At 44.3% G+C, this 23810-nt stretch overlaps 1 protein-coding gene across 1 annotated transcript in view; it reads left to right on the top strand.

Moving 5' to 3' along the window:
• The window catches only part of CFAP57 (cilia and flagella associated protein 57), a gene marked incomplete at its 5' end in the record, with an annotated part of 76661 nt that overhangs the window by 22400 nt on the left and 30451 nt on the right, over nt 1-23810 (top strand). Inside the window, 8 exons of the mRNA XM_082677042.1 lie at nt 2696-2835; nt 3624-3789; nt 4490-4603; nt 13473-13685; nt 14971-15144; nt 17862-18023; nt 21464-21619; nt 23105-23198. Of these exons, the coding sequence (XP_082533168.1) occupies nt 2696-2835; nt 3624-3789; nt 4490-4603; nt 13473-13685; nt 14971-15144; nt 17862-18023; nt 21464-21619; nt 23105-23198 (1219 nt within the window). The remainder of the gene's footprint in view (nt 1-2695; nt 2836-3623; nt 3790-4489; nt 4604-13472; nt 13686-14970; nt 15145-17861; nt 18024-21463; nt 21620-23104; nt 23199-23810) is intronic.

Below are 23810 nucleotides of genomic sequence, written 5' to 3'. Positions count from 1 at the left end.
TTTGCAGGGCAGAAATTGAGACACAGATGTAGAGAACAAACATATGGACACCAAAGAGGGAAAGTGGCGGGGAGCAGGGGGTGCTGGTGGGATGAATTGGGAGATTGGGATTTACATGTATACACTAATATGTATAAAATGGATAACTAATAAGAACCTGCTGTATAAAAAAATAAATAAAATAAAATTCAAAACCAAATTACATTCATAATGGATGTTGCTCTGTAGTTTTCTTGTGATGCCTTTATCTGCTTCTGGTATCCAGGTAATACTGACCTCATAGAATGAGGTGCAGAGACATGGTGGAAAAGAGAGAATTGCTTTTGTTTTAACATAACAGGAATTTAAGTGTACTTAAAAGCTTGTCAGCTAATATATAAGTCATTACGTTGTATACCCCAAACTAAGACATTTTTATCATTCCACCTGGGGACACTTCATTCACAAGGACTCAGAAAGGACTAATTTGATGGCTGGATCTCCAGTCTGTCCACTTTCTCTGTGTAGAGGGGTGAGCTCATTGCATAGAGCTTCTCTCCCTGCTGGTGGGCAGGGCCTCTCAGAAGGAAGGCTGTGTGGGGAGGAGAGAACTAGACCAGAGAGTGGGACCTTCTGTGGAGGGGAGTGTTTCCACTCTCTCTCCCAGGCTAGAACAGTTTCCTGCTTGTCTCTTCATGTACACTCTGCCCTCCGGCCCCTGAATTATATTCTGTTTGGCTGCCAGAGTGATCTTTTCAAATCCCAAACGTGGTTGTCACAAAATACACATCCTCCACCACCTCCACCGTCATCACAGCTGCGATCCTTCATTGGCTTCCTGGGCTCTGAGGAGAACTGAACTGGGTGCACAGGGCTGGGCAACGTCTGGCCCAGGCTGCCCTCCGCAGCCCCATCCCATCATTCCACCTGATAGGACAGGCCTTTCTGATCACCATGGGTCTGCATGTTCCCTCTGCCAAAAGGCTTCAGTATGCTCCTACCTCTGCCTGGGGCACTCTTATATTGTCCCCTTCCCCACATTAGTTCTTGCTCATCCTTCAGGGGGGGAAAAAAAAAAGCTAGTAGAAATGTGCTAGTAGAGACAGCAAGATTGAAGATATTGGAGAAAGAAGGGGAAGCAGATGGAGAAGAATGGGAATAATCTGTGCCTACCCCCACCCCAGCCTAGCACCTCTTTCTGCCACAGTAGAGAAGGGAAGCGTCTGAATTTGAGGGGGTTGCCAGCTCAGCCTTTGCCTTGGCTTGTGAACAAAGTATGTACACCTCATTAAACTCCCCAGTCATCACGCTTCATTCAGGTGTCCCAGGTGTAATGTCTCTGATGACAGACACCTGGAATCTACACAAGCAGTGCAATAGGATAAATTTTAACTTAAAATCATTCACCCAGCTCTCCTTGCTGCTGCTTGTGGAGTAACATAGTCTCTGCAGAGAAATTTGGGAGTTCTCATTAAGATCTTGAAAATCATTCACACCATTTTGCCCTGTATTCCACTTCTAGAAATACATCTGTTGTGTGGGTCCCAACCTATTGGTGGTGATGCCATCAGCTAGGAATGCCGGAGGCACTACCCGGGGGCTGTATTACTCCTAGCAAAGGCCCCACATACACTCCCCCAACCAGGGCCAATGCTGTGGCCTGACTGGCCCTTTGGTTCTTATTGTGATTGTAGGATGTACTTCATCAAAAACCATCAGGGAACTTTGAGGAACAAGATTTCTTACTCACAGGTCCTGGAGGGTACAGAGCAAGCCCAAGGGCCACACAGTGAGGACATGGTTAAAGAGAGAGGTGGACCTGGGGCTCTGCATTTATTAAGGTTTGAAGGTGGGGTGTCTAGGGTTTTGCGAGTTCACTATTGATTTAATGGTCATTTAGCCACGAGAGTGAGAATTAGGCCACAGGAAGAGAAAAGTGGGGTCACTCAAGAAGTCAGTTATTTAAGTTATCCAGGACTTTCTGCAAAAGGGGTCTTCAAGGGTGGGGACGGCTTAATTCTTTGGCAGATTATTTGGCTGGTAGCTGTGTCATACAACTGGCAATATGTTTATTCAAGATGGATGTCCTTTGAAATAGATGCCTTGAGACTCAAAAGCTTAATGTCAGGCACTTACCCTGCAGTATCTAAGGAAGTAATCAGAGAGGAACACAGACTTACATGTAAGAATATTTAGTCTAGGGGCTTCCCTGGTGGCGCAGTGGTTGAGAGTCCGCCTGCCGCTGCAGGGGACATGGGTTCGTGCCCCGGTCCGGGAAGATCCCACATGCCACGGAGCGGCTGGGCCCGTGAGCCATGGACGCTGAGCCTGCGCATCCGGAGCCTGTGCTCCGCAATGGGAGAGGCCACAAACAGTGAGAGGCCCGCGTACCACAAAAAAAAAAAAAAAAAAGAATATTTAGTCTAGTGTTACCCCTAACTCACAAAAATCAGAGACCACTTAAATATTCCTATAGTAGAAGGATAGATAAATTAAATTCTGGTATATTCATAGAATAAAATACTTTATTGCCATTAAAATGATGTTTTAAAATAATAATGGTATAGGAAAACATGCATAATGTTAAAGCAGTTTGCCCACAGCCTGATTTCTGTGCATCTGGGCTAATTAACGTCCATAAGTAGTAATGAGAGCTGGAGTGCATTACCAGCCTTTTGCTTCCTCTGCCCCATCTCATTCTGTGTGATTTCTCCAGGGGGAGCCTGCCCACTTTGAGTATCTGATGTACCCGTTGCACTCAGCATCCATCACTGGTCTAGCTACCTGCATCCGCAAACCCCTCATTGCCACCTGCTCTGTGGACCGGTCTGTTCGCATCTGGAATTACGAATCAAAGTAAGGAGTGAAAGGCTTTGCTACTGTGATATGCACGATTTCAGTTGTTAAATTTTCCATGCGAATTATTTTAATTAGAGGTTTGAAATTTTAATTACTTAGAAGCTTTCAGTTGGAAAAGTTTTTTTTTTAATCAAGTCAGTCAAACTACCTTATTCTCTTTACTTTTCACTCTTGCATGAGCTAGAAAATCACTTTATACTTTATTCAGTGCTTGCTACGTGCCAGACACCATGCTTGGCACGTGGGACATAAAGAAACATCCCAATATCTCCCGTCCTTACATACCCTCCTGTGTCCTTCTAGCTTTCCTATCCCCTCACCCCCACTAGACCTGCTTTTTGCCCCACGGAGCTCTCCAGACCATTGATTCGCCCTTTGAATCCAGATCACTGCCCCAACCACCTTCAGCTCCCAGTGATTTTATCCTCCTGGCACAGCTTCCTTGAGAATCTCCAGCCTAGATTGGCCCCATGACGTAACTTCTTTGCTCTTGTATATAGCTGCTGGGGCTGCTGGAAAAAAAATTGTGCAATACTTCTGATTTAGAAATCTAAATGGAGCTGTGCCTTCAACATGTCTAGACAATGCCATATTCAGTCCCTTTACTTGCCATACTCATTGCTGGACACTACCCTCAAGTAACCAAAATCTAGAAAAAGAGGCACCAATAATTGCAGGTAATAAAGTATCTCAAACGCTAGGATAAAAATATGTACCAGATACAATGGAGGACTTGAGGGACTCAGTGGGCTAGACTTATATTCAATAACTTATCTTTTTCACAGCACCCAGGAACTATTTAAGGAATACCAAGAAGAAGCTTATGCAATCAGCCTTCACCCGTCTGGACACTACGTTGGAGTAGGGTTTGCTGACAAACTACGCCTTATGAATCTACTCATTGATGATGTGCGTTCTTTCAAAGAATACTCTGTCAGAGGGTGCAAAGAGGTAAGAACTACCGGAGGTAAAGGTCCAGTTTCTTAGAAAGCCAGAGTTGAAATATCAAGAACTAGCACAACTGGGGAGGAAGGACCGAAGACTGTCTTAGAGAATTCTGGTGGCTTAAAAAGAAATCCATTTCTCCCACCACACTTATTGAGTATGTTGGTTCTATCCTCTTTCTTTTATGCCCACCAAAATATATCACTGAACCAAACCATGTGAGATCTCACCTGTGATCAGTCCACTCTGTGGCTGTGGAGTCATATGTGTTTTAAAAGCATTAAAAAGAAAGTTATCACAGAATCGGAGTCACAGCTGGGAAGGCGAGTTTGGCGATTGGGAGGCGCCAGGGAAAATGAGCAACAGGGAGAGACAATAGCCCATCAGATTTCCCCCTGAGATGACTTGTGGAATCAAGACAGTGATTTGAGGAATTGCTCCCCTGTTCTGAAACTTCTTCTGCAGACAAAATGAGTGTTCTATTCTCTGACCCAAGCACCTTCATGATTCGTGCACATGGTAGGGTCAGCATCTTGGCCAATATGAGCTACAGGAATAGTGAAAGTGAAGATGTCAGCACTTCTCAGTCCTATTTGCACCTTCCCCTGATTCCCAATCCTACGTATGGTTTCACCCTGAACTCAACTGTAACCTTCAGATAGACTACTGTCTTTCATTCTTGCTCTCTTCCTGTATTTCCTGGTAGTGTTGCTTTAGCAATGGAGGTCACCTGTTTGCTGCAGTCAATGGGAATGTGATTCACATTTTTTCCGCCACCAGCCTGGAGAACATCTCGAATCTGAAAGGACACACAGGGAAGGTAAGTGAGTGGACAGTGTCCAAGGAAACAAGGACTCAGAGCCAAGCATCATGCTAGCCAATGGGGTATAAGTGAACAAAAGAGAAGTGATTCCTTTCCCTCGAAGGTCCCTGTCTAGTTGGGGGAAATGACAATAAAACAAATGCACAGACAGATTTAAGTACTAACTGTAGTAAACTCAGTGAAAGAAAAATATGGGTTGTTATGAGAGGAAGTGGTGAGGAGTGGGCATCATGAGGGAAATTGGGATGTTCACGAAGGCTTGGTCCTAAGGAGTGGCTCGGAATTAATCAGACAGAGCTGGTGGGGAAAATCATTGCAGATAGAGATCCAAAGACCCTGGGCTTCCCTGGTGGCACAGTGTTAAGAATCCGCCTGCCAATGCAGGGGACACAGGTTCAAGCCCTGGTCCAGGAAGATCCCAAATGCCACAGTGCAACTAAGCCCATGTGCCACAGCTACTGAGCCTGTGCTCTAGAGGCCGTGAGCCACAACTACTGAGCCCATGTGCCACAACTACTGAAGCCCGCACACCACAACTACTGAGCCTGTGTGCCTAGAGCCCATGCTCCGCAACAAGAGAAGCCACCACAATGAGAAGCCCACGCACCGCAACCAAGAGTAGCCTCCTCTCACTGCAGCCAGAGAAAAGCCAATGTTCAGCAACAAAGGCTCAAAGCAGCCAAAAATAAATAAATAAACAAAGACCCTGAGATGGGAGATTTCTAAGGGTATAGGAGGAACCATCTGTGAGACTGAAGCATAGGTATCAGGAATGAAACTGAGATTGGTGAGGTTAGCAGCGACCCAAGTTCATGGAACCTTGTTCATGGAACCTTGTAGGCCTTTTAAGGATTTTATACTTTATCCTTCCTGTTCCATGAAATCATTGAAGAGTTTTAGGACAAGAAATGATATGACCATATTTGCATTTTAAAACATTACTTTGGCTGCAGAATGAAGATTGTATTGAAAAGGACGAGAGTGGAAATGGTAAGGAGATTGTTATCTACATGATAAATGATCAGTATTTTAGACCAGGATGGAGGTGGTACCAATAGGAAGAAGTGGATGGATTCAAAAGATATTTAGGAAGGAAAACCAGTAGTTCCTAAAGATAAAGTAGATATGGAGCATGCAGAAAAGGGAGAGACTAAAGATTGAAAGGGTAAGAAGTCAGCAGATGAATTTGGAGAGAACAAGCAATGGGAAAAGAAAAGCATTCTAAGCAGCAGGATGTGTTGCAGATGAAGGAATGGGAGTATAGAATAGGATGGTGGTTTGTGGTTTATAGGACACATTTAAGGAGTGATAGAAGGAGGAGCTGGAGAAGTCTGCTGCACCATGGAGTGTGTACGCCATGCCAAGGAATTGAACATTAGTCTGTAGGTGATGAGAAACAATCGGAAGGTTTTAAGAAAGGAAGTAATGGTATCAGAAAGATAATTCTCCAAACAGTACTGAGGATGGATTAGAGGGGAGGGAAGTTGGAGTGAAGGAGATCAGCTAGGAAATGAGGGTGAAAAAGGAGCTAGGAACTAAACCATGGCTTTAGTAGTAGGGACAGAGAGAAAAAAGATATTAAGCTCCATTTTGGACACGTTATGTTTGATGTGTCCAGGAGTGTGATATATGAGTGCAGAGGTCAGAAAGAAGTCAAGGCTAAAAATTCCAATTCAGGGGATTAGGTGGTAGTCAGTAGAAGTCAGAGGCATAGATTAGATCACCAAGGGCTCATGCGGAATCTGAGATCTTGGGCAGGAGATGAGTGACCAAGGGACTGGTAAAGAAGAGAGAGACTGCAAATGAAGTACAAAGAGAACCTGGAATCGAGGAATTGTATCAAAGAAGCCAGGGAACTGGTTTCCAAAAGGATAAAGTAGTCAGTGGTATTAAATGTCAGAGAGTGGGCTGTGAATACTAAAAACTGACCACTGAGTTTAGCAATTAACAGGTCACAAGCAAAAGTGCTGTTAAGCACAAGCAGTACTGAGAGTTGCTGCGTTTCCTCAGCTCCAACAGTGTGACTGTGGAGATGCGGAGGAAAGCACACCAGGTGAATGTGATGCTCTTTCCAGGACCATGCACACCCCCATAGGAGGCCCTGCCTCACCAACCCAGGAGAGCAGCCATGTTTCATCACTTTACAAGAATTTATAACACTTGTCTCCAACCAGGGATATATGTTACGCTTACATGTGTGATACTGCAAGAAAAAGCAAAAACAAAAGAAAATATAGATGGAGCATGCAGCTAAAGCCATGCATACAGGGAAATTTATGACATTAAATACATGTATGGGAAAAGTGAAAAAGATGAAAATCAGTGATATAACCATCCAGCTCAATAAATTAGAAATAGAACAGCAAATTAATTCAAAGAAAACAAAAGAAAGGACATCATCAGGATAAGAGCAGGAGTTAATGAAACAGAGAACGTTCACACAATAGAAGATCATCAAAGCCAAAACTTGATTTTTTGAAAAATTTTTATCTTTTTAACATCTTTATTGGAGTATAATTGCTTTACAATGGTGTGTTAGTTTCTGCTGTATAACAAAGTGAATCACCTATACATATACATACATCCCCATATCCCCTCCCTTTTGCGTCTCCCCTCCCACCCTCCCTATTCCACCCCTCTAGGTGGTCAGAGAGCACTGAGCTGATCTCCCTGTGCTATACGGCTGCTTCCCACTAGCTATCTATTTTACATTTGGTAGTATATATATGTCCATGCCACTCTCACTTCTTCCCAGCTTACCCTTCCCCCTCCCCATGTCCTCAAGTCCATTCTCTATGTCTGAGTTTTTATGCCTGTCCTGCCCCTACGTTCTTCAGAACCTTTTTTTTTTTTTAGATTCCATATATATGTGTTAGCATACAGTATTTGTTTTTCTCTTTCTGACTTACTTCACTCTGTATGACAGACTCTAGGTCCATCTACCTCACTACAACTAACTCAATTTTGTTTCTTTTTATGGCTGAGTAATATTCCATTGTATATATGTGCCACATCTTCTTTATCCATTCATCTGTCATTGGACACTTAGGTTGCGTCCATGTCCTGACTATTGTAAATAGAGCTGCAATGAACATTGTGGTACATGACAAAACTTGATTTTTTGAAAACTCAAAATGAACAAACCTTTAGCATAGCTGATTAAGGGGAAAAGAAGATAGAGAGAAGATATAAGTAACCAATGTGAGGAATGAAAAGGGGATATCAGTACAGGTCCTATAGACATTAAAAAAGATCATAAGAAGATATTATGAACAACTTCATGCAAGTAAATGTGAATACATAGACAAACTGACAAATTCCTAGAAAAATTGAATCTGTAATTTAAAACCTTCTGACAAAGAAAACTATCACTGGAGAAGTATATCAAGTTTTAAGGAAAACATGACACTAATCTTGAAAAAACTCTTCTAGAGAATTAAAAAAAAAAAAAGCAAATACTTCCAACATTGTTCTAGGAGGTCAGCATAATTGTGATACCTGTCAAAGACATCACAAGAAAGGAAAACAATAAGCCAGTCTTTTGTATGAACATAAAAAGTCCTACCTAAATTATTATCAAACCAATCAAGCAATATATTAAAAGGAAAATACAGCATGACCATGTTGATTTATTCCAGGAATGCAAAGTTATTTTAGATTTTGAAATCAATTAGTGAATACCACATTAACATAGTAAGGATAAAAAAGCATATGCTTATCTCTATAAATCCAGATATAATAAAAATCTATACCATTAACATGCATTCATGATTTTAAAAAAGAAACTAAAAATAATGGGGAACTTATTATATTATAAAAAAAATTTAGGTACTTTTAAAAAATATTTTATTTGGCTGCACCAGGTCTTTAGCTGTGGCACGCGGATCTTCGTTGCAGCATGCGGGCTCTTTGTTGTGGCGTGCAGGCTTCTCTCTAGTTGTGGCGTGTGGGCTCCAGAGTTCACAGGCTCAGTAGCGGCACACGGGCTCTCTAGTTGTGGCACGTGGGCTCTAGAGAGCGCAGGCTTTTTGCCCTGAGGCATGTGGGATATTAGTTCCCTGACCAGGGTTCGAGCCATGTCCCCTGCATTGAAAGGCAGATTCTCAACCACTGGACCACCAGGGAAGTCCCTAAAAATCTTATATAAGACATTTACAGGGACTTCCCTTGTGGCGCAGTGGGTAATACTCTGCGCTCCCAATGCAGGGGGCCTGGGTTTGATCCCCGGTCAGGGAACTAGATCCCACATGCATGCCACAACTAAGAGTTCACATGCCACAACTAAGGAGCCTGCAGGCCACAACTAAGTAGCCGGCAAGCCACAACTAAGGAGCCTGCCTTCTGCAACCAAAGAGCCCACGTGCTGCAACTAAGGAGCCCACCTGCCACAACTAAGACCCAGTGCAACCAAATAAATAAATAAATAGTAAAAAAAAAAAAAAAGTGCAGCCTGGAGAAAAATAAAGACACAGAAAACCTACAACAAACAGCACACTTGATTATGAAATTATGAAAGCATTCCCTTTGAGATAGAGGACAAAACCTGATGCCTTCTGTTAGCCTTCTACTGAGTCCTATCCAGTGCAATAAGGCAAGGAACTGAACTATGCATTAGTCCACGGGGCTGCCATAACAAAATAGCATAGACTGGATAGCTTATGAACAACAGAAAATTTTCCTCACAATTTGGAGTGTGGGAAGTCCAAGATCAAGGTGCCAGCATGGTCAGGAGAGGGCCCTCTTTCCTGGCTGCAGACTTCTTGTATCCTCACATGGTGGAAGGGGCGAGCTAGCTCTCTGGAGCCTCTTTTATAAGGGCTCATGAGGGAAGCACTGAGGACCTAATCACCCCCCCAAGGCCCCAGCTCCTAATACCATCATCTTTGAGGGTCAGGATTTCAAAATATGAATTTTGGGGTGAGGAGGTAGCGAGAGACACAGACATTCAGGCCATAGCAAAATAAAAGGCATGAAGGTTGGACAGGATGAAATAAAACTATCACCACAGACATAATCGGGTATGTTGAAAATTCAGAGAATTTGCAGATAAACTATTAAAATTAGTGAATCTAAGAATATTGTTAGAAATAACTATATTTAAGTGCATTTTTACATGATAGTAGAAAACAATTAGAAAATGCAATTTAAGAGGTAGAGCTAGGACTGAGACATGATAGAGCTAGGACTGAGATGTGGCTGACAGGACTGTAGTCATGGGAACACCCAAAGAGGTAACCAGTGGGTCAGCAGGTTTGTTATTTATAAGGAGATTGAGAAAATCCATTAACGCATTGGAGTTCATGGGAGCCAGTCTCTCTCTATTGGAGAACGGAGTTACAAATACGAAAAGGGGAAAAGGCTAGAAAGTTTTTATTTGGTTGTTTTGTTTAGCAACTTGGCTGAACTAATTCTGAGAAATCTTTTTTTTCTCCTACAGTGGGCAGCCTCAGATGTCTCTGCTCGGATGTTTTTCTACTTTGATCTTTTAGCCTGGCTACCTAGGGCTTGCCCCTGGGTTGACCTAAGATAGTGCTTAAGGCCCCTTAGCCAGTTAGATTTTCACCCTTTACTGTTGGATTTGTGTTTGGCTTAGAGGCTGCTGTCCAGTTCATTGAGTTTATGCTTTTGCTCCATGTTTAGCCAGAGACTAGCAGTTTGGAGATTCCCTCTCTGATTGTACCTGAGAGGGTGCAGCCTTAGCCATGCACACAGCCTTCCAGGCTGCCAGACATAAGCGTGGTTTTATTTCTAAGCCTGACTTCCTGGGAAATGCCCCTGGGTCAGGAGCTTAGTATTCAGTTAGTGTTTGGTCAGATGTGTTTAAACCCCTTGTGCCTGTGATGCTTCCGCCCTGTGATAATGAGTCATTGTGCAGCTTAGGAGATACTTTCAAGTGTTCCCCATATCCTGCTCTGATTGCTCTTGAGTGGGTGCAGCCTTGCACATACATACAGCCTTCCCGATCCCCAGAGTTGTCTATGATCCCAGAAGGGCTCTCCTGACTGTCTCTTTCCCTTGTCCTCTCTATTACAGTTCTGTTGTTCTGCCATCTTGCTTATATCAAGGAGTTACCAGCTTTCTCTTAATCGCCCTCCACCTAGATTTCCATTGATTTAGATGATGCCCGTGGATGGAATTCTCCATGCTCTGTTCCAAATAAGTCAGTCTCCTCAGGCAGAGCTGTAGGGCTCTTTGTCTTATGGCTGACTTCCCTCTGGGAAGAACCCCTGCTCCACTGCACCAGAGCCAGGGGTAGGGACCTTCTTTTCCAAGAGTGACATCCCTACTCCGTGAGTGGCACTTGCAGGTGGAAAGGGGGTGGAATCCCTCATCTTTTCAGCTCCCCCCTCATGGTGCGGAACCCTCACCCTATGAGTTAGCTGGGGCAGGGCAGCCGGGGCACCGGTACTTTCGTGCTTCTGCACTTGGAGTAGGGCTTCCACCAACAGGTGGGAATTGGCTGGGGGAAGGAAGATGAGGTCTTCTTGGCCATGCCTGCCTGGAATAGAGCTTCTAGGTGGGGATAAGAAACACCAGCAGGTTTCCCAGGGTGAAACCATAGCCAAAGACTGAGATCCAGGGGGAAAGGGAGCCCCAAAGACTGAGATCCAGGGGGAAAGGGAGCCACACCTGCCCAGAGTACACAGGAATAAAGTGTTTGAAGCTGAAGAGGGTAAAGGAGCCGATTATGGCTCATACGCCACAGTCTCTGTTCCTACTGAGATTGAGGAGATCTTCCTGAACGAATGTTTCTACATTTGCTGCATGCCCTTAGGACAATTTCCAAAGACTTTAAATAACAGTTTTTATCGTTTTTAACAGTTACCTTATTGTGTAGGGGGTAGGTCAGCTGAGGTACTTACTCTGCCATCTGGAAGAACCCTCTCTCTGTGCGATTTGTGCAGCTCCCTGTGAATCGATAATTATTTCAAAATAAAAAGGTTTTGTAAAACATAGCAATGATTGATTGTAGCGTTAGAGGAGCTATTATGATTCCGTCTTTACACTCATAAAGTGAAATGGAAATGGGAATGTTTCATCTTCAGTATTTTGCAAGCATATGAGAAAATAGAATGTTAACTTTCCCACAAAGCTATGATTAGTGTTTACTGAAGGGCATGTACCAGGAAAGGACATTCTGCCTCAGTCTAGTGGAACACGTAAGAAGTTATCCTCCTTCAGACATACTACAAAGCTATAGTAATCAAGACAGTACTGGTACTGGCACAAAAACAGAAAGATAGATCAGTGGAACAGGATAGAAAGCCCAGAGATAAACCCACACACATATGGTCACCTTATCTTTGATAAAGGAGGCAGGAATATACAGTGGAGAAAGGACAGCCTCTTCAATAAGTGGTGCTGGGAAAACTGGACAGGTACATGTAAAAGAATGAGATTAGAACACTCCCTAACACCATACACAAAAATAAGCTCAAAATGGATTAAAGACCTAAATGTAAGGCCAGAAACTATCAAACTCTTAGAGGTAAACATAGGCAGAACACTCTATGACATAAATCACAGCAAGATCCTTTTTGACCCACCTCCTAGGGAAATGGAAATAAAAACAAAAATAAGCAAATGGGACCTAATGAAACTTCAAAGCTTTTGCACAGCAAAGGAAACCATAAACAAGACCAAAAGACAACCCTCAGAATGGGAGAAAATATTTACAGATGAAGCAACTGACAAAGGATTAATCTCCAAAATTTATAAGCAGCTCATGCAGCTCAATAACAAAGCAAACAACCCAATCCAAGAATGGGCAGAAGACCTAAATAGACATTTCTCCAAAGAAGATATGCAGACTGCCAACAAACACATGAAGGGATGCTCAACATCACTAATCATTAGAGAAACGCAAATCAAAACTACAATGAGATATTATCTCACACCAGTCAGAATGGCCATCATCAAAAAATCTAGAAACAATAAATGCTGGAGAGGGTATGGAGAAAAGGGAACACTCTTGCACTGCTGGTGGGAATGTGAATTGATACAGCCACTGAGGAGAACAGTATGGAGGTTCCTTAAAAAACTACAAATAGAACTACCATATGACCCAGCAATCCCACTACTGGGCATATACCCTGAGAAAACCATAATTCTAAAAGAGTCATGTACCAAAATGTTCATTGTAGCTCTATTTACAATAGCCTGGAGATAGAAACAACCTAAGTGTTCATCATCGGATGAATGGATAAAGAAGATGTGGCACATATATACAATGGAATATTACTCAGCCATAAAAAGAAATGAAATTGAGCTATTTGTAATGAGGTGGATAGACCTAGAGTCTGTCATACAGAGTGAAGTAAGTCAGAAAGAGAAAGATAAATACCGTATGCTAACACATATACATGGAATTTAAGAAAAAAAAATGTCATGAAGAACCTAGGGGTAAGACAGGAATACAGACCTACTAGAGAATGGACTTAAGGATATGGGGAGGGGGAAGGGTAAGCTGTGACAAAGCGAGAGAGAGGCATGGACATATATACACTACCAAACGTAAGGTAGATAGCTAGTGGGAAGCAGCTGCATAGCACAAGGAGATCAGCTCGGTGCTTTGTGACCGCCTGGAGAGGTGGGATAGGGAGGGTGGGAGGGAGGGAGACGCAAGAGGGAAGAGATATGGGAACATATGTATATGTATAACTGATTCACTTTGTTATACAGCAGAAACTAACATACCATTGTAAAGCAATTATACTCCAATAAAGATGTTAAAAATAATAATTCAAAAAAATTTTTTACAAAGTTATCCTCCTTTCCGTGAAAGGCGTGTGTGTGTGTGTGTGTGTGTGTGTGTGTGTGTGTGTGTGTGTACACTCCTAATTGGGTATGTCTTCATCCCCCATAGATTCGTTCAATTGCATGGAATACAGATGATAGCAAACTGATTTCTTGTGGCACAGATGGTGCTGTATATGAATGGAATCTGTCCACAGGAAAGAGAGAGACAGAATGTGTGCTCAAGTCCTGCAGTTACAACTGTGTTGCCATCTCCCCTGATGGCAAAATCATCTTTGCTGTTGGATCAGACCAGACTCTCAAGGAGATAGCAGATTCTTCAGTAAGTCTGCCCCTGTCCCTCCTCTGGGCTGCTGCCCTGATTTGCAGAAGACAGCCTCCTGTGTTTACAGCAGAAAGGGATGGAAAGGGGGCCTGTGAGAACAGCGTCCCTTCTTCATGGGATAACACCTGGCTCCTCATTCCTATAGGGTTAGCTCAGTAATTGTTACTCCTGGAATTTCCTGCCCAGCGTCCAACTGACTGGGTTAGATTGTGAGGCCCTTTTCCATTTCTACTTTGCTTGCTGTCTGTAACTTCTCTCCTACCCTCCAGGGATGGAGGTCAGCAGCATCTCTAAACTGTGCTCTAACCCTTGATCTGCACATGCTTTCGTGGGGTAAAAACAGAACTCTAGTTATTGCTATCACCTAAGCTTGCTACCATATTTGTTTGGAAATCCCCAAACTACTCTGAAATTTTAGAATTAGCACATTGGCTCCAAATAGTTGAGGGAGGAGAGAAGAGCTCAGCAAAGACACTTCCTGCAACTGTGGCTGTGTCCTTCTCCACAAGCCCAGCTGAGAGTAGGGTGTCTCTCCAGTGTGCCCCCAAGTAGCTTGGTCCTGACTCTGTGGTGGCTTCCACAGTGCTGCACCAGGACAAAGCTCCTTTAGGTCAGGGCCATGGTTCACACCTCTTGGTATCCCTACTAGCTAGCACAGTGCATGGCCCACAGCACACATTCAGTAAATATTTGGTGGCTAGATGGGTGGGTGGGTTGATGAGTGAATTAAAGAGCAAAGTAATGAATGAATTCCCTGATAGAATAGTCTTTTGTGTATATAATGGACATTAATAAATGTTTGCTAAATAAATTGATGATCCACATCCCATTCTTAGTTTGAGATACATGGTTAGAATAGCAGTCAAGAGCATAGTCCTGGGAGCCTGACTGCTACCTAAGAGGTGGTTGAGTTGAGGCAACTTCCCTAGTATCTCTGTGACTGTTTCACCGTCTTTAAAGGGTTTTTGTGAGGATTGGATGAGTTACAACCTGTAAAACCCATAGAACACTGCTTGGCACATGCTTTATGAAGGTTTCCCTTTTTTAGTATGATTCCTAACTCCTTGAGCTGCTTACTCATCGGTCACGCAGCCAAGAAGTATTTAGTTTGTGCCCCTTATGTGCTGGACGGTATGCCAGATGCTAAAACAAATGGAAAAAACACATTTTAAAATCCAGAACTTGCCCTAATGTTGCTATTAGAAGCAAGGAGGAGAATGACGTGGGGACAGTGGGTACACGGCTCAGCCCCTCACCCTGAACAGAGCTGGCTGTGTTCCAGGTCCTTCGAGAGATGTCAGCATTTGGTGTAACCTACACAGCCATCGTCACCTCCCATTCCGGGCACATGTTGTTTGTGGGCACCTCGGTGGGAACCATTCGTGCAATGAAGTACCCGCTGCCTCTGCAGAAACAATTCAACGAGTACCAGGCCCATTGCGGTCCTATCACCAAGGTGAGGGCAACCGTCTCCCCTAGGGCCCAGTCCCAGATCCAGCTCTCAATAGATCCACCTGGTCCTGCCCTCCACATACCACCTTTATCCCTTCAATCTCCCAGCATCTTTTCTCTCCCTTTATTTATTCCTCCAGCCAAATGTTCAATAAACATTTATTGGCTCTTAATACTCTTTGTTTAAACTACTCCCAGGAATTTGTTCTAGGAGGTAATCAGAGATGCACCTAAAGATTGAGGTACAAGATTGTTCATCATAATATTTCGCATAATTATGGGCCATTTGAGAGATGTTATAGGCGCCCTGACCACAGCCAGTGCCCTCATGTCCCAGCTGCCGAGTGTTGGCTACTAAAGGCTCACAGATCTCCTCGCCCTCCAGAGTCACTCTGGACTAAAAGGAGTCATGGCCCAGGAGATGAGCCCCCACCGGTCCCCGGGGGTCATAGCATGAGCACACATTTGTAAATTGTCCTTCCATTCCCCCTTGTAAAAAAGCAGTGTCTATGTACACATGGGCTCCTGAAGAACAGGCACTGGGAAAATATGTTTTCTCTCCCTGCTCGCCTCTCTTATCCCCAACTGAACAGTACCAACACCTGAGGTTTTGAATTATGTCCCAAACTCTATACCGGCTTGCCTGCAGACACCATCTTTACTAGGAAAGGCTTTTTCATTATAAACTGGAACATTCCTATACTGAGCATGAGTCTTGGGTCCAAAGTAAATTACTATCACATATTCCCCCCTTTTGCTTCAGAGCTACTAAGTTTTGTGGATAAGATGTTTACTTTTCTGATTATAAAAGCAATACATGTTTATTTTAGGAATAAAAATCCTCATAATAGCATTATCATTAATATAGTGATGCATTTTCTTCTACTTTTTTGTGCATATGCTTTAAATAAATTAAGACCATACTGTACGTATGCTCTTGTAGGCTGCTTTTTTTAAATTTATGCTCTTGTAAGCATTTTTTGTATGATTAAATATTCCTCAAAAGCATGATTTTAGTAGCTATTCAAATATCCTATCATAATGATGGAACGTAACTTATTTAACTCTTCTCTTACAACTGGGCATTTAAATTATCATGAACTTATGAATATCCTAGCCTATAGATTTCTCTGAGCATCTCTGATTATTTTCTAAGGCTAAATGCCTAGGCAGAGAGCGAATCCTGAGGGAAAGAGCATTGCCATTTTTAAGGTTCTTGACACATATTGGTGACTGTGAGAGGACAGTTTCCATAGTTGATTCTTTACTTTTCACTTTTTATTTTGAAGTAATTATAGATTCGTAGGAAATCTGTAAGATAGCATCAAGGTCCTGTGTGCCCTTCACCCAATTTCCCCCAATAGTTACATCTAATGTAACTACTGTACTGTGTCAGACCAGAAAACTGACACTGGTACATCATATGTGGGGTTCTGTATCATTTTTTCACATAGATGCATAAATGTGTGTAACCACCACTGCACGCAAGACACAGAACTATTCCTGCGCCACAGCAGCTTCCTCGTGCTACCCTTCATAGTCACCCAACACCATACCTAGTCCTCAGCAACCACTAATTTGCTTTCCATTTCTATAATTTTGACATCTTGAGAATTTTATATAAATAATCCTACAGTATGTGACCATTTGAGAGGAGCTTTTTTTTTTTTTTTTTTTTTGGCGGTACGCTGGCCTCTCACTGTTGTGGCCTCTCCCGTTGCGGAGCACAGGCTCCGGACGCGCAGGCTCAGTGGCCATGGCTCACGGGCCGTGCTGCTCCGCGGCATGTGGGATCTTCCCGGACCGGGGCACGAATCCGTGTCCCCTGCATCGGCAGGCGGACTCTCAACCACTGTGCCACCAGGGAAGCCCCGAGAGGAGCTTTTTTCACTCAGCATAATACCCTGAGCTCCATGCAAGTTATTTCATGTATCAATACTTTATTCCATTTTTGCTGAGTAGAATTCCATGGTAAGGATGTACCGTGATTTGTTTAACCATCTACCTCTTGTGGGATATTTGATTTTTTTTTCCCCCAGTTTTGGGCTATTACAAATAAAACTGCTATGAACAATTATGTACTGGCTTTTATGTTGACATGTTTTCATTTCTCTGGGGTAAATGCCCAGGAATACTGTTGCTGGATCATATATTGCAAGTGTGTTTATTTAGTTTTTTAAGAAACTACCAAGCTGTTTTCCATTCCTACCAGCAATGCTTGAGAGATCCAGTTTCTCTGCATCATTGCCAGCATTTGGTATTATCACTATTTTTTATTTTAGCTGTTCTAATAGGTGTATAGTGACATCTCATCATAGTCTTAATTCACATTTCCCTAATGGCTAGTAATGTTGAACATCTTTTCATGTGCTTATTTGCCATTTGTATAACTTCTCCAGTGAAATGTCTCTGTGTCTTTTGCCCACTTTCTAGTTGGATTATCGGGGTTTTTTACTGCTAAGTTTTGAGAGTTCTTATATAGTGTACATAATAATTGACTCTAACGATTCCAAATCCACAGAGAACATATACATAGTCTTATTCTTTTATTCATTCCCAGAAGCCCGTGACGGTTCTTGTCTCATGTCTTTTCTAAGATAGAGTCTTCCTCCCCAGGAGGCTGTACCCAGGCTGGCACGGAGGGAGGGCTTGCACAACAGCTGGCTCAGTCCTGCTCTCCACGGCCTGCGAAAACCTCCTGTCCATGCTCTGTCTCCTCAGATGTCGCTCACCTTTGATGACCAGTTCCTGCTGAGCGTCGCCGAGGATGGCTGCCTGTTCACCTGGAAGGTCTTTGATAAGGATGGTCCGGGAATCAGGCGACAGAGGGAGGTGGGCTTTGCTGAAGAGGTGCTGGTTACCAAGACGGACATGGAAGAGAAGGTAAGAATTGGATCTAGTGAAGAGGGACATGGAAATTCCGTACCAGGCTGCGTCCAAAGTCCTGGGACCGGCATAGAGCCCTTCTCTAGCCCGGCTTCCCCTGTGCCCAGTACAGACCCCCACAGCTCCCTGTACATGCTCGCCCACACCACCACCGCTGCATTCTGTGTCCTCCCCACCCCACCTGTCCTTCTGCCACGTGATTGTCTTGACTTACGCTGAGCTCTACTTCTAGCCTGTGACCTATCTTTCCTCTCCTACTCTTTGAGGGCAGGAACCACGACATATAATTTGCTTGTATGACCAGCAGTTTCCAGCTCGTGCAAGGCGTAAATAAATATTTACATAAATATTTCCAATAAATATTTACAAAATTAAAGTGACAAACTTGTATATTCCAGTTGTATCTGTGAAACTTAATAACTGCTGGTATCTGGAAACTTCTTTAAAAAGAAAACAAAGATATTTATAAAACAGTCCTGAAACCCACTCCTCTCAATAATAAAACAATAACAGTAATAGTAACCAATCACCAACTTTTTTTTAGGTCAGCCGTGAAGCAGACACTGTGATAATTACTTTATAAGTATTTTCTCATTTAAATCTCCCAATATCTCTATGGAGAAGATAGTGTTGTTTTCCCCACGTTTCAAAGAATGGTTTTGGAGAGGTTGGGTGACGTGTCCAAAGTCACTGAGCTAATTAGGAGTAGGCCCAGAGTTCCAATCCAGACTTCATCTGGAGTGCACTCTCCTAATCGTGACCTCAGAGCACCTGCCCTCCTGTTGATGCAGCTAGCAGTCCGTTAAGATGTGTCTTGAGCGCTCTGAGTGCTGCGCTCCCCGAGGGAGAAACCGACTGGGCGGTAACCTCACGGGGCTCACAGAGGGTGCACAGCTGCGAGCTCACTGCTGTTCATCCAGAGTTTAAAGTGCATTCATTGAGTACCTACTGTTTGCTGGTCACTGTGGATGCATGTGGGAGAAGACAGGATGGGCCCTGTGATCAGGAAACTCACAGTCAAGTGAGGGACAGAGGGGTTTCCCTGGTGGCGCAGTGGTTGAGGGTCCGCCTGCCGATGCAGGGGACACGGGTTCGTGCCCCGGTCCGGGAAGATCTCACATGCCGCGGAGCGGCTGGGCCCGTGAGCCATGGCCGCTGAGCCTGTGCGTCTGGAGCCTGTGCTCTGCAACGGGAGAGGCCACAACAGTGAGAGGCCTGCGTACCGCAAAAAAAAAACTCCAAGTGAGGGACAGAGACAAGCGAAACCAGCAGGACCACAGTGGCCCCAGAGCAGGATGATAGGCCCCTGGCGATTGCTGAAGAGCCCTCCTAGAGCTCCCTGGAACTTTCTGCAGGAAAGGGAAGTGGGAGGAAGGCTGAGGAAGAGGCTGTGAGAGTTAAGAGTCTGACCTCCTGCAGGCAAATGTGTCTCCTCCTCTTCCTTCTTCTCTATTTTCTCTCTTCTTCTCAGAGGGGAGGGGAAGACACCAAGTAGGAGACACCAGGCTGCACCAAAAGCCTGAGGTGTCTGGGCTGACTCCTGACCTCAGCCCCCAGCCCCCAGCTAGGCCTGACAGCACGGCTGCCAAGCTGGAAGTGACTAGTGTATGTTCTGCTCACTTCTTGAAATTCCCTTCTCTCTCGGGCTCCAAGAGACCACACCACATCATTACCTGTGTGCCTCTCGGACTGTTCCTCCCCAGCTCCCTTCCTGGCTCTTCCTTCAACTGGCCTTGAAAGCCACATTGCCCAGAATTCCCAGCTCTCTCTTTTTCTTTACATTCTATGACATTCTATGTAACTATCGTGATTTACCCACTCATTCAGTCATTCATTTATTCATGCACCTAACTAGTATTTGCAGAAAGATGTGCTATGTACCAGACACTGTACTAGGTCTGGGATTACAGAAATGAAAGACATAGATGGTCCTGGAGCTTATATCATGGGAAGAAGTATAGGTAAAATTTTAAAAGGGAACCAAGTGTGTAATGAGTGTTATGAAGGAACTGTGCTGTGGGAACACAGGGAAGGGACCCTGACCCAGGCCAGCTGGTGCCAGGGGAAGTGAGCCTTGAACGGAGCCTCCAGAACAAGTTGCAAAGGGCCTTCCACCCCGAGGAATGAGTGTGTGCAAACGGACGAGGGGGGATGCTCTGGGGAGGATGCTCCTAGCTGGTGGGGTTGGAGAGTAGAGGGGATGCCGGAGAGAAGCATTGGAGGTGAAACAGAGAGATAGTGAGGGGCCTTTTACACCATGTTTTAGACTTTGGAAATGCTTCCTAAGGCCCCACTGATGATCTAAGTTAGGGGATGACTCAGTAGATTCGTGTCTGAAGAGACTGCTGTGTAGCAGCAATGTGGAGAAGGATGGAGAAGGGCAATGAGCAGGTGCCTCCAATGCAACATGTCAGAACCAGGTCGTTCCCACCAAAATGTGTCCCACTCGTCCGCGGCGGGCCCCCAGGGCCATGTATTCATCTGATACATATTTGTTTAGTGCCGGTCCTGTGCTGGGCTCCCAGGATAAAGCAGTGAAGCAAGACAGGCCAATGCAACCCTCAGGGAATTGTCTGGGCCGGGGAGACGGTCTCCATCCACAGTCCTCTCACTTCACCCCACAACCCATCAGGCACCACGTTCCCTAAAATCTCTTTCTCTGGAATCTTTCCCTTCTGCTCTGCTCCCCACCTCTGGTCAGGCCCTTACCGTCCCCCACCTGAACTATGCAGACCCCCCAACCAATGCATCCGCCTTCGATCCTTCTCTACCCTAGCCTGCGTGCACACTCCCTGGCTTTGGGCACTTACCACAAATGGTAATGTTATGTCTCCTTGGCTGTCTCAGTAGACTGTAAGTTCCATGGGGTCAGGAATCATGATTCAACAAATATTTTTCGAGTGCCTACTCTGTGTCCGGCACCGTTCTAGGTACTTGGGGTACATCAGCATACAAAACCAACAGAGATCTCAGCCTTCTTGGAGATTAAATTCTAGTGGGGGATGAAAACAAAAGACCCTAAAATAATAAGTAACATTTAAAAGTGCCAAGATTTAAGGGAATAATAAAAAAGTAGAGCAGAGTAAGGGGATGGGGGGAGTCAGAGGTGCCGGGAATGGGAAGGGGAAGGAAGCAGGATTAAGTCATGTGGTCTGTGTAGACCTCACTGAGGTGACATCTAAGCATAGCCGAAGGAGATGTGAGTTATTAGCATGCTGCCTGTTGCACAGTGGAGCTCACTGATCACACGTTTTGAGGGTAGAGGAAGAAGCTCCTATTTCTCCTAGTGTCTGGTCTGTGTGCCTTGTGCAGAAAGATGACACATGCGTTGGAGCCTGAGCAGAGCTGTAGGTCTCAGAGAGCTCAAGGCCACGGGTTTAAATAGTCTGATTCACCCGCACTGTGATTGTTGTTGATTCTGTGTCCTTCTCCCAAAGGTTCAGGTTATGTTGGAGCTGAAGACTCGTGTGGAAGAGTTAAGAATGGAGAATGAGTATCAACTTCGACTAAAGGATATGAACTATTCTGAGAAGGTTAAGGAACTAACAGACAAGTTCCTCCAGGAAATGGAGTCCTTGGAAATGAAAAACCAGGTCTGTTGAACCAACAACGGCGAATAACAAGAAATTTCCTGCTCACTCAAGACAACTGGCACACACTCAAACAATAAGACATATGATAATGTGCGATTTTAAAGCATAGTTGATAACATCAGAAATGCTTACAACAAAGTGCTAAGTGGGAAAAAAAGCAGAATATAGAACTCTCTATAGTGAATGCTATTAATGATGTAAAATAAATACACATAGAACGATTTTTAAGAGAATAGCTAGCAGTGTGATTATCTCTGGAAGCTGGGATTGTGGATCGTTTAAATTTTGTTCTTTATGCTGTTCTATAATTTCCAAATTCTCCACCATGAGAATATATTACCTTTGTGGTCAAGAGAAACTTATTTAAAAGCAAAATGAAAAGTAACAAGAAAAATAAAGTATGGAAAGAGAAGAGCTAGCAGGATATTGACCTCAGAATTATCAGTAGGTTAAATAAAATTAGTCTAAATTGGCTTCCCTGGTGGCGCAGTGGTTGAGAATCCGCCTGCCAATGCAGGGGACACGGGTTTGAACCCTGGTCCGGGAAGATCCCACATGCCTCGGAGCAACTAAGCCTGTGCACCACAACTACTGAGCCTGCGCTCTAGAGCCCGCAGGCCACAGCTACGGAGCCCGCATGCCACAACTACTGAAGTCTGTGTGCCTAGAGCCTGTGCTCTGCAACAAAGAGAAGCCACCACAATGAGAAGCCCGCGCACCACAAAGAGTAACCCCCGCTCGTTGCAACTAGAGAAAGCCCATGCGCAGCAACGAAGACCCAACGCAGACAAAAAATAAAATAATTAATTATTAATTTAAAAAATATATAGTCTAAATGGCCTTCCTGTAGTTAAAGATGGTCCAGGACTCTCCCAGAATGATTTCTCTGTTCTGTACAAATCTGCCTGGCCCTTCACCAGAACAGCCAGTTTTTTGCTCAAGTGATATTTGTTCTTTTATGTTATCTCCATGGGTCTAAAAACACCCTGGCAGTTAATTTTATTATTTCATTCATTTAATCGACAAACATTGGTGCCTTCTGTAATCTGAGCACAAAGTTAGATACCTCCCCTTCCTGCAAAGAGCTTTCCTGCTCCATTAAAGAAAACACTTTCTTAGAAGCTGATACATTAACATAGCCAAGGATTTCCTTGAGAGCAATGTGCTGACAACAGAGAATTCAAATCAGTCCTTACCTTTTCCACCCAGAAATCCATTTGGTGCATGTCCAAAACTGAACTCATCATTGACAAGATTCATTTCGTAGAAGGATCTAAATAGAGATAGTATAGAATTTTCACAGCAGAATATAATGCAAATAAAAGGGATAACTTGCATGTTGCTTGTAGAACAGTGCTTGGTGCAAAGTAAGGGCTTGGGAAATGTGTGTGAGTGAAGGAGGCTCTCACTTGTACAATTGGTGCTTCTCATGGTGGTGCTTTCAGCAGATGTGTAGAAATGAGAGCATTTTACTCTGTGTCTTAGGTTTTAAGAGCAGAAAAAGAAAAGCAGGATGCACTCCATCGTGAACGCATGGAAGACCTCCTGGAAAAACAGAGCCGGGAACTGCAGGACTTGGGTGAGGCCATCAGTGGAGGCCACTGGGCAGAGGGCAGTTGACTGGGAGCAAAGTCTGAGAGTCCTCCAGATTCAGCAGAAGCCCCAGTCTATAAACAGCGTACATTTATCCCCTGGAACTCACCATGGTTTTTGCTCCTGTGTATTTACTCATTGATTAAACACAAATTAAACACCTACTGCATGCCAGTAGGAGGTAGGAAAAGTGTGGGTTTGGAGCCTGATAGGCTGCCTTGGGTCCCATATTCACCTGGACTTGCTGGGTGCTCTAGGGAATCACCTAAGCTCACCAAGCCTCAGTTTACTGTCCCATAAAATGGGGGTACTAGTACCCGTTTTGCACACTCAGGGCATTCTTCTTGGCCCTGAACCCACAAATACCCCTCTGCACTTTCCTGGAAACCTTTCCGCCTAGATGGTGAAGGGAGGAAATCGGGCTGCCGACAAAACGATGGCGTGGGGGGCCCGTGAGGAAGACAGGTGTGCATTTGTATCTCGCCTGTGGAGGCAGGAGCTCTAGCTGGTGCTGGAAGGGGGCCCAAGGCTGGAAAAGCACCCAAGGCTCCCCTGGGTGTCCCTGAGGCTGATGCTACTGTCCCTCCTGAAATAACCT

Source organism: Grampus griseus (assembly GCF_964374135.1).
Source record: "Grampus griseus genome assembly, chromosome: 1".
NCBI lineage: Eukaryota > Metazoa > Chordata > Mammalia > Artiodactyla > Delphinidae > Grampus > Grampus griseus.
This window is presented reverse-complemented; position numbering and strand designations above follow the sequence as displayed.